The 15,498-nt window shown below is 46.4% G+C and overlaps 1 protein-coding gene across 13 annotated transcripts in view; it reads left to right on the forward strand.

The window, feature by feature from the left end:
- Nucleotides 1-303: 303 nt before the first annotated feature.
- MECOM (MDS1 and EVI1 complex locus) overlaps nucleotides 304-15,498 on the forward strand; it is a 468,901-nt gene continuing 453,706 nt past the window's right edge. For 4 of the 13 annotated variants that reach the window (XM_081189991.1, XM_081189990.1, XM_081189995.1 and 1 more), the window contains exon 1: nucleotides 306-384. In XM_081189991.1, coding sequence (XP_081046117.1) covers nucleotides 348-384 — 37 coding nt within the window. In that variant the 5' untranslated portion in view covers nucleotides 306-347. Of the gene's footprint in view, nucleotides 385-15,498 lie in introns of all 13 variants that reach the window. The other 9 variants (XM_081189979.1, XM_081189992.1, XM_081189988.1 and 6 more) reach the window with 4 other exon arrangements.

The raw sequence follows: 15,498 nt of genomic DNA on the forward strand, positions 1-15,498 counted from the left end.
TGAAAGTGGGGGGGGGGGAATTGCGCGGGGGGAGGGCGAGCGAGAGGAGAGCGAGAGGGAGAAGCCGCCCTTGCGCATGTGCGAAGGTGTCCAAACTGACAATGCTGGAGAAGATAGCAAGCTTTGGGGTTGGGAGAGAGAGAGAAACAGAGTGAGTGAGAAAGAGAGAAAGAAAAGAGTGGGGGAAGCAGGAAGGAAAAGAGAAAAAACAACAGAGAGAGGGGGAGAGAGAGAGATAGCGGGGGGAAAGCCCCTCCATTGATTTCCCTCCCCACCCCCCCATCCCGACCCCAGATACCCCCCCACACAAGCAACCATCCAAGCAACGTCCGCGGGATTTGGCAGCAATGCGATCCAAAGGCAGAGCGAGGAAACTGGCCGCAAGTAGGTGCAATCGCTCTTTCTGTTGCGCGCCCCCGCGCCCCCCCTGCGCCCCCCGCGCTCCCTTCTGTGCCCCACTAGGCGTCCGGGAAAGATGTGGGTCCGTGGGGTGGGATGGAGAGGGCGGGGAGGGTGGGGGTCAGCCACTGGCCCCACAGATCCGGCCCGCCCCCGGCGCAGAACTGGCCCCCGAGAGCCTCCGCTGCCCAACATCCATCCACCTCGCGGCTGGTTTGCTGGAGAGAGAGAGAGATGGTGCGCGGCGGCGCGTTGCGTTTCTCTCCCCTCTCTTTTCTCCCCACTTCCTCGCCTCGGACGCGGGGAGCCGGGCGGGGGGGGGGGTGGAGAGGTCCCGGCTGGGCTCCCTGGCTTGGCTTGGCTGTGCCCGGCGCTGTTTGTGTGTTTGTCTGCCGGGGTGGCGGCGAGAGGGAGAGGGAGGAGGGGGGGGGCGGGGAAGGATCGCTGGTGAACTTCAGCCGAGGCGGCGAAAGAGTTGAGGAAAAGTTCAGCCGCGCCGAAGAAGAGCGCCGCAAGTTGCTCGCTCGCTCGCTCGCTCGCTCCGCCGAGGGAGGGAGGGAGCCAGAGGCTGCAAGGACGCCGAGCGCCCCTAGTGGGCGCTGCCGGCTCTGTGAAATAAACATTAAAAACAAGCGTGTGGGGAAGGGAAGGAGGGGAGGCCGCGAAAGCAGCCGCAGGAGGAGGAGACGATGGTGGCAACCTGCAGCCCAGGAGTTGGAGCGATGGCTTTGCTGGGACAGGTTGGGTGCAGAGGAGAAAGCATGCATGCACTTAACGCAGCAGCAGGGGACTCCTCGCCAGCTGAAGGGGATTTTTTGTTTTTCCTCCTCGAGTTGGGGGTTGTCCATTTCAAGCTGAGCCTCCCCCCCCCCCAACACCAGGGCAAGATCCAGCCGCTCCGGGCTTTTGGGAGAACCTCCTTGGCTCGAGTCGCTCTGGTCAGCGCGGAAAGACGCCCCCCCGGTACACGCAACTTAGCCAAACAAATTCGCGCTCTGCGCGTGTGAGCGCTGCTTCTTCGGCGCGCGCACGTGTGCAACTGCCTCCCCCCCCCCGACCCGTGCACACGCGTCTCCCGTTCCTGTGGCACGTGCAAAAGGAATAACCCGCAGCATACACGTGTACAGGCTGGAATATTGTTCCAGGAAAGGTTGCCTAAACAACGACGAGTCCTCCTTTTCTAGTTCTGGTGCTATTATTTATATTTTTTTAAGTGGGGGCAAGTGTGTGAGTTACATAACAAAGCAGGAACGAGCGATCTCGTCTTCCCTACCAGTAGCGGCCTCCTTTTCCTTGTTGAAAGCGTAAAATAATAATAACAGCAGCAATAATAAAAGGAATATGTTCCGTCGCGGAAGGGAGACTTACAAAGTTTTCCTTCGCTTGGGAGTTCCGGCTCTTTCCGCTTGGTAGTCCTCGGTTGAGGTGGCCAAACTGGGCTGCCTGAGATTCTCAGCGGCAGCTCCCAGCTGGATCTCCTTATTTTCCTGTCTGTTTATTTCACATATTTAAAAAAACTAATAATAATAATATCCACTCAAGAAGCAGCTAGAGCTGGGCAGTTTCAATTTTAACTTGATGCAGTTACAAGGCATGTTTTGAAGTGCGAGCTCGGTGAGGTGGAAGCGATTGGGCCGCACTTTTCTTTTTTTGCTCTGGCATCTTTGGAGACCCACGATGATCTTGTCAATTTCACGCGTCCTCCTCTAACAGTTTGCTACAGACTGCAGTGGCGGCTGGCAATCTTGGGGCCGGAGTCTCCGTCTATCCTTACGAGCCGATCAAACATTATGTGTGCGATTCTCCATCTCTCCTCCTCCCCTCGCACAGCCGGCCATACATACAACTTACTGAAATTTCCATTGACTCCACCGCTATGGAAACTTACATACAAAATGTGCTCAGGGCTGCACTCCTGTACTTTAGCTTGGGCTTGAGACTCACTTGAACATGTTGGGAATTGGGATTCACTTCCTAGCAAACGTTCAAAGCACCATCGGGCTTTGTGCGAATGCAAACCGCGCAGTAATTTCAAGTTTACCTCTTTTACGTTTTCTTGACTGCAACCCGCAGTGCAACAGATGCAGCCTTGCTTCGTTTTTTGCAAGGGAGCTGATTTCTTGTGCATCCTGTCCCCTCAACCCATCTATCTAGCCCCTGGACAAGTCCTCTTTATTTATTTCATGCTATTTTTGTGTTTGTTTCCCTGCACTGATACTTTGATTTCCAACTGGGGGTGGGGAGAGAGAGAGAGAAAGGTGGCGGCGAGAAGGGCAGGCAAAAACGGTGCAGACGTTGTGTGACATTTTTAAAAGGCCGATTATTTGCTTGTTTGGGGAGAAAATCGCGCGGGGGGAGGGGGAGGGAGGAGGGAGGAAAGAGGAAAGCACAAGATCTCATTGGATTACTGTCTAATTTTCTGTGAAACAGACCAAACCCCCCCCCCCGCTCTTCCTCCACCTCGCCTGCGTTTGATTAGCTGGTTTTTGTTCCCCCAAAAGCAGATGTATCCAGTCGACACAATTTGAAAACAGATCCGTTATTCATTTAATAAAAAAAGGAAAGTTGCAGATGCGCCGATCGCAGCAGATGCGTAAAGATTCCCTTATCTAAAGGCACCGAGTTAAGTCCAGTAGCAAACCCAGCAGGGATCTTATTTCTGGCGCGGTCCGTGGCTGATGTTCACCGCAGCTGTGAGATAGTCTGTTGCTGCCTTTAGATACGGCGCAGAGCATTCGCCAAAACTTTCTGACGTGCCTTGAGATGTACAAGGCAGTGCAGATGCACACTTAGGAAGCTGCGTGGTCCGCCTTCTGCAACCCATAGGTTGCAAACGGAGAGAATAAGTGCAGCAGAAACCGCTTTCCCACGTTTACAAACCCTGTTTCTTTTCGCCTTCGATCACCACGTCAATTTCGCTGGCGCCTGCAGAATTAAATCGTTGATTTTTATTTATTAAAAATGTCTCCAGCTTTCTCCCTTTTTCCCGTTTGCGCACCTCCCTACACCCCCCATCAAATAAACTTACTATTCATTTACGAAGTTATATGAGGTTGCCTGGGGGCGGGAGAAACCACGATCAAGCTGTTCTGTAAATGTGATTCTTAGGTTGGAAGATGCGCACGCTTTACCTGGAAGCAAGTTCAATTGAAACCCGTGGAACTTATTTCTAAGTAAGCCTAGCTGTCTATGCCCAAATTCAGTCGTCCGGCCTGTTCCTTAAGCAAAGCGAGACACTTTAGGTGATAAATGGTTTGTTCTTAGAAAGCAACGCAAGTTTAAGGTTATGTGGCCTGATTTTAACCTTGATCATATTAAAGATATTCGCTGTTTTTAATTTAAAAAATTAAAAGCAACAGAAAAGCGACAAAGCTTGTGGATGATGGGGCAAGTTGGAAACGGCCGCATTATTTGGAAAACCATAATTTTAAGTCGCTGAAAAATGAACTCGCAACATGCTAGCCACTCTGAGACTGTATCAGTTCCACAGAATGTGCAGCCTATGTGTGACATTTACCGTTACGTGGTCACGATCCGAGCAAAGAGAAGCGCTTTTGGGGGTCGCAAGCCTACACTTTACCCGGGAGCAAGCAAACAAGAGTGGGGGCGCACTTATGATGTGTCCGCGTAATTTACTCCGATTGCAAGGTGCCAATCCACATAACGCACTTACTAGCGAAGCAAAGAGTAGGACGTCTTGACTTCGACGGCAGAGTTCAGCACGTGTTCAGATCTCTTCCCCCATTAAAAAAATAATAATAAGTGGGACTTTGAACGCGTCTCACTTGGGCTGGATCGGGCTCTCCCCGCGGGCTATTCTGGCGCCTCTGCTCGCACCTGAGAACCAGCTGGAATCGACGCTCTTGCTCGGGCTCTAGGGGATGCTCAGGGAGGGTTAGGGCTCTCCCCCACTTCTTCTCCCCACCCGCCACCCGCCCGGGCCTAAAATCCCCTACGGAGGAGAGCGCGACTTTCTGCAGAAGAAAATCCCACTCCGCGCAAGCGAACTAGGCGGCCGGCGCAAGCCCCGCTGGTAGTGGTTAGAGACACCCTATAGCCCCGTAAAGAAGCAGAAGGTGATCAGATTAGGCGAACACCCGTGCCTTATAAAAGGAGTTACTTGTACTTTTACACTTTATCACCAGTCTAAAAAAAAACCAAACACAACATACCACACCACCAAAAAAACCAGGCAATTGGAGCAAGCCGCGATGGATCCAGGTCTCTCCAACCCTTTGAGAGAGTAAGCTAACACTTTACCAAGTTTCAACAAGTCCTCCCCCCCCTCCCGCTCCGACGCTTGTGAGTTTGCCCTCTGCCTGTGAGGGTTTGCTTTTTTTTAAGAGGAAAGGGTAAGAGAAGGAAAAAAACCACACCTCGCTCGAGTAAAAAGCAAAGCAGACGAACCAGACTTTATTTCCTCGCTTTGTTAGGACTCCTCATATTGGGCTATCTGATGAGTCCCAAACACGCGAGGTGCTTTTTATGGAAAGGCTTGTTTATTTGCCATTACTATCCTCTCAAGCTTTATTTTTTTATTTTTGCATTGGCCACCTTGGGCGCAAATAACCTCCTTTCGTGCAAACAAAATCGAGCAGCAGCAGCAGCAACAAGACAATCCGGCGTTGCTGTTGGTTTTCGCCGCTGGGAAGTGGGGACGGAGGGAGGTCTCTTTCTGTTTGGAAGCGGAGCTTGGCCAAAAGATGGACCGCGGGCGGTGTTGGTGGGGCGGAGAGAGCCCGAGACAGGGAGGGGTGCGTCCCGTGTTTCCGCCACCGCCGGCTCCCACGCTGACGGAGAACTTGGTCCCTAGTCAGAGGCGCATCCCTCCGTGTCAACATCACTTCGCTTAGCAAGATGCCAAGGCGTTCAGTCAATAGGCGTCTAGCGTGAAGACCTCGCGCCCGCAGCGCGCATCATCGCTAGTTTGCACACTGGGCGAGAACTTAGCTTAACCATCCGCCTCCGCCCACCCCCGCCCCCTTAGCCCAGCTGAGACTGCTTGGAAACTCTTGGACCTGCTTATTCTCCCTCTCTTCTCCTTATGCCCAGATCGCATGCTGGCCTGTCTCTTCCCTCAAAGCTATCCTCAAACCCCTCCTTTCCTGGGAATTCTTCCCCTTGGGATTCCTTGCCTTCCATTTTCTTTTCTTTCCTCTTCCTCCATGGCGGTGTGGTGGGCAACCCCTAGGCACAGGGCGGCAGGGGCAAATGTGGTCCTTCAGGGCTTCCTCTGTGGCCCTTGGGACTCTCTCCGCCAGCCACGCCCCTCGTTGGCTCTGCTCTGCACTCTTCACACATGGGTCTGCCTGGCTGGGAGGTGTCCATGAACTCTGATACTGTCATGCCTCTTGCTTGCCCGAGTAAAGAGGAATGCATGAATGTGTAGAAATCAGCCTACTACAAAAGGTAACATTTGCATTCCTTGTTCTGCCAGCTTTTACTTCTGTCCCTGGCCTTCAGGGTTGAAAAAGGTTCCCTATTGCTGCTTTCTGGTCGTTCAGATTGTATGATCCTTGAGGCACAGACCTGAATCTGTGTTGGTTTATTGTTTGCTTGTTTCTCTGTGTACAGCTACTAGTGCAATGCGTAACTCAAAGGAAGAGCAGAAGAGAGGCAGATGGAGGTGAAACTACACAAATCCCAGGTGCAACAGCAGAACATACAGTGGTACCTCAGGTTACATACGCTTCAGGTTACAGACTCCGCTAACCCAGAAATAGTGCTTCAGGTTAAGAACTTTGCTTCAGGATGAGAACAGAAATTGGGCTCTGGCGTTGCGGCGGCAGCAGGAGGCCCCATTAGCTAAAGTGGTGCTTTAGGTTAAGAACAGTTTCAGGTTAAGTACGGACCTCCGGAACAAATTAAGTACTTAACCCGAGGTACCACTGTATTTAAGATCTCTTCATGCCAACCAGTTGCCTTCAGGAACATCTACCTTTTATTCCAAATTTTAAAAATGGCAAAAAATATTGTAAAATCCTATTCTTGTATTCCACTTTAATTACCATAACCCAGAATAACTACTTCCCCAAGTGCATTTGCCCAGTAGCCATAGTAACCACATAAGAATGCATTGAATGAGTGTGTGAGTGTGTGCAGAATCCACCTTTTCCAGCTGCTCCTATTTGAATATGGCAGAATATTGAGCCTGTTAGGAAATAATTCATCTTCGTTAAGTGATCTTGAATTAATTGCAGATAAATTATGCTGGTGGTTGTGGGGCTGACTATGAGTGACTATGAATTGAGCCAGCGGACTTGCATATGCAAGATCATTCTGCTTTTAATCCCACACATACAACTGCTGCATGCATGGATCCCTTACGTAAAGTCTTTGGAGAACTAAGGAACAAGTTTAATAACCTCTGCAGCCCAGGGCCTTAAAATAAGGGGTAGCAGAGAAGCCCTACAAACAAGAGAAGGCAGAATACCTTCAGTGGAAGGAACTAACAATAAGGAACACCAAGACTCTATCTAACTAATGTCATGACTGGACCTAATGGTCAGGGGTCCCTTTACCTTTACCTTTAAGGGCCATGCTGGGAGGTGAGGGCTGGGAGTTTTCAGGATCTGTGTAGGGACAGCACCTGAAAACAGATTCTGATATTGCTGGGGCTATTTTTATGACCTATTTGGTTCAAGACAGCCATGGGGAGAAACTTTGCTTGGCCTGCGTTCCCAAGCACAATGGAGACCTTCTCCAGAAGCCCTGCTCTGCTTTCCCTCCTCTAGTTGAGGGACAATATTATTAGGAATATAAAAAAGCTGCCTTATACTGAGTCAGATCATTCATCCATCTACTCTGACCAGCAGTGGCTCTCCAGGATTTTGGGCAGGAACTTTCCCCAGCCCTACCTGGAAACCCCAGGGCATTGAACCTGGGACTTTCTACATGCAACACATCTGTCCTTCCACTCAGCTACAGTCCTTCCAAAAGGGAGAGGGCCTTTTCAGAAGTGGTGGCCTGACTTTGGAATGTCCTTCCCAAGGAGGCAAGTCTGGTGCTGACTTTACAAGTTTTTAAGCACCTTCCTATCTGCCCAGGCATTTAAAAGTAATTGTTGGAATTTTGCTTCCTTCTTTTTTTTTTGTAGTTTTTCAGGTTTGTATTTACCCCCTGCTATGCTGTATTTCATTATATGCTGATTTAAATTTTTTTATGTTGCAAATAAGTTTTATGCACACTTTTGCATGCTACTCTGGCATGTTTCAGTGATAGGTAGTTAAGCAGTATTTTTTAATATGTATAGCTGCTACATTGAGCATGTGAATGAGCATACATTGGCAAATAGTGGATTTGGCTTTTGATCCCACACTGTAAGCCACTGGAAATATGGCTTAGCAAGGGCATATTATATAAAGCTATGGTCAGAATCATGGAATCAGAGAATGGTAGAGTTGGAAGGGACCCTGGGGATCATCTAGTCCAGTCCTCTGCAATGCAGGAATACAGTATGCAGCTGTCCCATACAGGGATCAAACCTGCAACCTTGGCCAAACACTGTAACCAACTGAGCTATCCAGTTGATGTACATGATGCTCTCCCTACAGACCAGAAGTGAGCATGGACTACCTTTTCCTAAATCTGGAATGCGCTGGAATATTCACATGGGCAGGTGCACTATATAGCTTAGGAGCCTGCAAGGAAAAGTGGATAGAGAAATATAGTCAGTGAAAGGGCCATGAGAACAACCTAAGGAACAGAGTATGAATGCTCATGCTTAGGGTAAAATGGCAATTTATTCCCAGGATTCCAGTAGATGGCATCTGTTGCAATTCAGAATCATAAACATTATAGAGGGTTCAGTAGGACATAGGTTGTATCCATTGCTCAAAGTCACTGGGCCCAGGGACACAGTATTCACATAGACACATAGGAAGTTGATATATATAGTCATACCTCAGGTTACAGACGCTTCAGGTTGCATTTTTTTGGGTTGCGGACCGCCGAAACCTAGAAGTACCGGAATGGGTTACTTCCGGGTTTCAGCGGCCGTGCATGCGATAAATTGCGCTATGTGCATGCGCAGAAGCGCCAAATCACAACCTCCACATGCACAGATGTGCCGCTGCAGGTTGTGGACGCTGCGGGTTGCGAACGTGCATCCCACATGGATCACATTCGCAACCCGAGCGTCCACTGTACTGAATCCAGGTCACTGGTCTATCCAGCTCAGTATTGTCTACACTGACTGGCAGCAGCTCCTCAGGGTTCCAGGCAGGGATGTCTTTCAGCCCTACCCAGAGATGCCAGGGACTGAACCTGGGATTTTCCTCATGCAAAACAGATGCTCTACCACTGATCCTCAGCCTGTCCCCTTGATTTTTTCCACTTTGCTGTGAGATTAGATTAGATTGGGTGGTACCGGGAATCAGAGATGACTAGAGAGTTGTGATCTAACAGGATTTGGCATTTGCTTTTGGTATGTGAAGAACCACTCAAATAGTAATGTTTGTGAGACAGCAATCAGTCTGAGCAACAGGGAAGCCTCTTTTGTCCCAGAGAAAGTTTAGCACATGTCTGCTACAAGGGCTGACTTGTATAACATTTTAAAATTCATTCTGATGAACATGATATACATGCATTTCAACATGGTCTTTTAGATGGTTCAACGTTTGTTAAAGTTGTAACCTGGCCCATGCAAGATTAGCTTGTGTGAATTCAGGAGTGGCATTTGAGGTTAAAGTGAGATTGCAGGAGGGGAGGATCAATATTTGCAGTAAGATTCAAAGGCTTGCTGTTGGATACGTTCAATATTAAACTGCAAAAGAAAGTAGTGTGTTGGAAGAGTATTTGCTGTGACTCGTTTTTAAGTATGCAATGATAAGGAACACAAGAAGCTGCCTTATATTGAAAAAGGCTACTGATAAATCCAGCATTCTGACCAATCCATCTCAGTACTGTATGTATTTTACACTGACTTACGGTGCCTCTCTAGGATTTTGGACAAGAGTTCTTCGCAGTCCTACTAGGAGATGCCAGGGACTGAACCTGATGCCATTTGCATACAAAGTGTGTGCTCTGCACTGAGCTATGGCTCTTCTCCAAGCAATAAGCTTACTGTAAGCAAAGAGGCGTATGCCTTTGACATGCATAGGTAGAACACAGATCTGTTTCATTGTTTATGAGAGTGTAGAACTAGTGAGCTGGCCAAGGGACATTCGTTTCTGAACAATAATCACATGTGCTCTGAAACACAGCGGTGCATTAATATAAGCTGTTATGGACCATGCTGTCCTTCTCTTCAAAGTCTGCTTTTAGACCGAGCATTGCCCGCTAATAATGAATGCCAGGCATCAAAGCCAGGCATGGATCAGACCCACTTGCCTGGGTGCAAGTTGAAACAGGGCTAGACTTTTATCCTAGGAAAACAGTAACTATGCTGAATTAAATTTTAAAAAGTTTTGGAGCTGCCTGGCAAGAAGCAGCCTTGAGGAGCCTTAGGGGTATGCTATAACTTTTGATAAGTTATTGTTGTTTTAACATTAGCCCTGCCTTGCATTTGCTGCCTTGCTCCCCATCTGCTCTACCTGCATCTTTGTAAATAAATAGGCACAGCCAAAAATACCGCAAATCTCCAGTGCTCTATTCTCCCAAGGAAACTGACCTTTTAAACACCCCTGGGACTTCCTTCCTCCTGGTAGATGTTATATCCTATAACATATATTAGAACTATATATGCTATATATAGCAAATGTACTATACAATACATGGCAAGCTATTCTGTCGTAAAATACACATCTGCGTTACATATACTTTATTGAGAAACAATAATACGGGTCTGCACACATACATGGGTATTTGGAATAAATGACTCATGAAAGTCAGATAATATTGAAGAGTACAAGTAGTACCACACTGTGTTTCTGAAGTATGTGTGTAAAACATAGAAACTCGAATAAAATTATCTTCTTGATCCATGAATGCATTTGTAATTATATTACAAGTAACTTTTCCTGTTTGTATGATCTATTGTACTTTTTAATGGGCATATTGTAACAGACATATACAGTGTAGAGTTATTGGAAGAGAAAGTTTAATATTTCATAGATTCACAATGTACTGCACACTAGAATGATAGATGTAACAGAACAGCCTCTCTCTCTCTCTCTTTTACTGCCCCTTCATCTCTAGCCAGGAGTGGGGAAACTTTGGCCCATCAGGTATTGGACTCCAGTTCCCATTAGTTCTTAGCCAGAATGGCCACTGGGCAGGGGTGATGGGAGATGTCAGCCACCAGCATCCAGAAAGCTATCGGTACCCCCATCCCTGATCTTGGCTGCCTCTCTTTTTCTCATGGCAAACTTTGTATCTGAATGAAAAAGGGATACACATTTTGTTTAATTAATTAATTAATAAAACATAATAAAGACCAATGTTGTTAATAATAATAATAATAATAATAATAATAATAATAATAATAATAAATTTTATTTATATCCCGCCCTCCCCAGCCGAAGCCGGGCTCAGGGCGGCTAACAACAATAAAACAGTACAAAAGTACAGCACAAACAACACTCTAAAATCATTCATTATAAAATAAATTCAAATCAAGCCACTCGCAACCATTGGGCCAGAGCTCCGCGAAGATTGCCGAGGGAGGGAGTCAGGCTGTGCCCTGGCCAAAGGCCTGGTGGAATAGGTCTGTCTTGCAGGCCCTGCGGAAAGATGTCAAGTCCCGCAGGGCCCTAGTCTCTTGTGACAGAGTGTTCCACCAGATCGGAGCCACAGCCGAAAAAGCCCTGTTGTTGTTGTTGTTGTTGTTGTTGTTGTTGTTGTTGTTATTATTATTATTATTATTATTATTATTATTATTATTATACCCTATTATATTATTGTTATTATTATTATTATTATTAGTGCATTTTTTTGCAAGGCTCTTGGCAATAAACCTTTCTACTACTATGTGGAAAGGTTTGGTGTATGTTTCCAGAGACACCTAGAACAAACTGAGGCTGACATAGCTCTTTTAATTCTACACTAATATCCCTATACTGTATATTCTACATTAATCTCTCTCTCTCTCTCTCTCTCTCTCTCTCTCTCTCTCTCTCTCTCTCTCTCTCTCTCTCTCTCTCTGTGTGTGTGTGTGTGTGTGTGTGTGTGTGTAAATTTTCCCAGACGTTAAACATTGAACTACCAATATCTTTCCTTTTGTGGAAAGTGATTTGCAAGTGATTTGCTTGCAAAAGATCCCAGGTTCCATCTCTGGCATCTTCAGGTATGGTTGGCAAAGACTCCCACCTGAATCCCTGGAGAGCCACTGCCAGTAAACATAGACAGTAGTGAGCTGAATGGACGGACCAATGTTCATACTTGGTACAAGCCAGCTTCCTATGTTCTTTCCCCAACATTCCCCTTCCAGCCTTGGCTGCCTACTGTCAATCATCCTCCTTAATGTGAATTTGTTCTTTTACATTCGTTTTAAGTTGGAATGACCTTTATGGTGAATGGGGGGGGGGGAGGAAGGCTCGGGGATGGCTTCTCCCCATCACGCTATCTTCAGATGAAACGTGGCAGGCTTGTAAATGGATGCTGTTTACACAGGGGTACGGAAAACTTAAGAAATGTTTCTACAAAAGGGAAAGAACTGTTTACACAGGCCTTTGAAAAGTGTGACATATTGCTCTAGTTCCAGCACTAAAAAGCTAAACACTCTTACAGGCATTTGAAGTTCTCTGGCTGAAGCAACAGGGTTGGGCTCCGATTTAGATATTGCTTGTGCGTGTAACTAATTGCAATATATTCCCCCACTTGTGGGAGAGGAGAAGGCTCTTGCTCATAGGTTCTCCCTTGGGAATTGAATATTTGGCTCCCCGCCAGTTCTGTACAATGTCCACACTGACTATTTGAATTCCCAGACTCTATTTAACAAGTTTCTAAATAAATAAACTCATTGTCTGTCTGTGTTTTAAAATTATTTCACCTCTTTTGTAAAAATAAAAAAAATAGAAAAGTGATGGAGTCCTATTACACTGGCTTTGCCGCCTGGCTTTTTCTTCCAGGCTCTTTCTAAACAAAGAGAATTGCAGCAGATATACACTTAAACGCAACCTGTAACTGCATAGGGTGGGAAGTGAAGAGAGGGATGGGCAGTGTGTGGCTGTCAGATGCATATCTAGTCAGAGCTAACACCAGAGACAGGTTCAGAAAGTCAGTTAAATATTAATCCTTTGGAAAAGGAGACCTGTGTGCCTGCCATCTCTCTGGCATGACCCTGCAGATAACTGAACAAGAGGCAGGCCCTGTGGGTAGTGTTCATTCCTATTGCCATAAATGGTGATTGGTGTCCGTTTCACTCTTGTTGTTTCAAGCTCAGGAGTTGCTGATACGAAGTGGGAATGCTGAGGTTGTTACCAGAGTCAGCGTAATTCTTTTCTCAAAACCATCCTCTCAAAACTATTTGATCGGAACAGTCAGGCTGCAATGGGGTGGGGGAATCACAGGTTCCAGTGGCCAAAAGTGCCCCTTCAGATCTACCTCTCCTTGGGACTCTTCCTGGGCCGTGCCCATTCCCAGGCTACACACCCCGAATGGCCCTGCTCTGGATTCTCTGCAATTGTCCCCCCCCCCCATGGCTGGGATGGGTCCTTGAAAGCTTGCTTGCCTGGATAGAAGATGGAGAGATGTTTGTGTGGTGTGTGCAGTGTCGTAACGTGGGTTGCCAGCACCCAGGGCAAGGCAAGTATTGCACCCCCTAACATACGGTTAGGGCCAGGCGGGCACTGCATGACAGTATTAGAAGAGGCATTCTGTCATGTGTGAGAGAAGTGGAAAAACACTTAAAAAAAAAAAAAACCAGAGAGAAAAGACTGTGCCTGCTGTGATGCCATGCATGGATGAAACACACCAGCCATCCTTCTAAACAAATGGCAGGTAACTGTTAAAAGAGGCACTCCTTCTTCTAAAACTTCACCTGAGTAGCAGTGTGTGAGTATATTATGTTTGTGGTGGCAGGAAAGGTATCAGCAGCAGTGGGGTAGAGGTTCTGCTCCCACATCATCCAAGATACTCAAGGCCCTGGCTTAGCCTGCTCCTGAGTTCTCAAGAGAGGGAGTGTTTAATGGATCACAACAGGAATGATTCCAGCGGCAACAGCAAGCCCAGACAGACATGCTGCTCTTCCTTCTTCCTTAAAAAACAACACACCACTTTGTGAGCAAATTGGCTTGACATCTTGGTTTCAGAATGACCATAAAATATTGCAGCACTGTGTTCCTATTATAATGTTCTAAAAACTATGGCTGATGCCCTTTATAAACAAACAAAACTAGCTAATCAAATCAGTTTTCTTCAGTCAGTCAAGTAATAAATGTAATCTTCATTTATTTGCAGATTACCAAAGTAATAGTTTTGAAGTAAACCCCACCAGAAAAACCTTTGTTAAGTCAATTAAAAAGTTGAAAAAACAAAAACAGATTGGTCAAATAGATGAATCAGTTAAAAGTTTCAGTTCTATTCAAAAGAAAGGAGATCCCCTCCCCTTCAGGATGAGTACTTTAATTTATATGCATTCATATTCATAATGAATTAAAACACAATTTGTTAAGATTTCTTATGCTGTGTGAAATCCCAATATATCACTGGGAAGTTCTCCTATGCAAACTCCATCCACTGAAACATCAGTTGTCTATGGTGCAATCCTATGTGTGCTAATTTGCAAAATGGCCAGGACTTTAAACACAAGAGTCACTGCAGTAACTATAATAGTAGTGACAATAACTCCACAAAATAACTGTCCAACTCATTGTATTTTATATTCAACAAGTTTATTAACTGCTACTTCTAAGCACACCATGGAAAGGCTTTGTATATATTTCCTTTCTGAACAACAACTATGAGGTGGGACAGGGAGAGGTCATGTCGGAAGACAGACTCAGTTGTAGTAACAAACTGTTCTTTCTCTTAATTGTGTTTCTGGTCAGTACATTGTGATGTGAAAGAGGTTACTTTTGATATGCTGCAATTCTATGCAAGTGCAGGCTGTGATGTTGGTTGCAGAATCCTGTTTCCTGAGAAATGTGATGCATTTTTCAAAGTGCGTAAAATGCAAGGCTGTGTACAGCCTTGCACAGTGGGCAGTGAAATCTCAGTAATTAGATGGGCTGCTGAATAATATATTCAGTGGTCACAAGATAAGGGTTCAAACCCAAACTAGATGTAACAGTGATATTGATGAATCCTTATAAAGCAGGCTTCCTCAACCTCTGCCCTCCAGATGTTTTCAGCCTACAACTCCCATGATCCCTAGCTAGCAGGACCAGTGTTGAGGGATGATGGGAATTGTAGTCTCAAAACATCTGGAGGGCCAAGGTTGAGGAAGCCTGCTATAAAGCAAGTGACTGGGCAATTCAGTGCTCAGTAATCATGGTTAAGGATGCCTTTTTGAGCTGCTTCCTCACATCTATTTTCATTTCATTTTATTTATGTATTATATTTCTATCCCACATTTCATCAGAAGAGTTCAAGTAATGCACATGCTTCTTTCCCTCCTCACTGTATTCTCACAACAAGCCTGTGAGATTGGTTAGGCTGAGAGACAATGATAATCTCATGAGCTTCATTGCTGATTGGGGATTTGCACTATGGTGTCCTAGGTCCTAATCAAACACTCTAACCACTATGCCACACTGATGTCTCACAGTAGAGGGTACTTCTGTTCTAAGAGTCCAAATGAAAGAAAAACAAGGGGAGAGAGGCAGTGAATGTTAGTGTTGAAGGAAAGTACCAATCAATTCTGTGTCCAGGGAGGTTGTCTACCAGCTCCATCTGGTATGCAGGCTGAGACCCTACCTGCCTGTGGACTGTCTCGCCAGAGTGGTGCATGCTCTAGTTATCTCCCGCTTGGACTACTGCAATGCACTCTACGTGGGGCTACCTTTGAAGGTGACCCAGAAACTACAACTGATCCAGAATGAGGCAGCTAGACTGGTGACTGGGAGTGGCTGCTGAGACCATATAACACCGGTCCTGAAAGACCTACATTGGCTCCCAGTAAGTTTCTGAGCACCTTTAAAGCCCTAAATGGTCTTGGCCCAGTATACCTGAAGGAGAGTCTCCACCCCCATTGATCAGCCTGAACACTGAGGTCCAGCT

The sequence above is a fragment of the Podarcis bocagei genome, assembly GCF_964188305.1.
Source record: "Podarcis bocagei genome assembly, chromosome: 4".
NCBI lineage: Eukaryota > Metazoa > Chordata > Lepidosauria > Squamata > Lacertidae > Podarcis > Podarcis bocagei.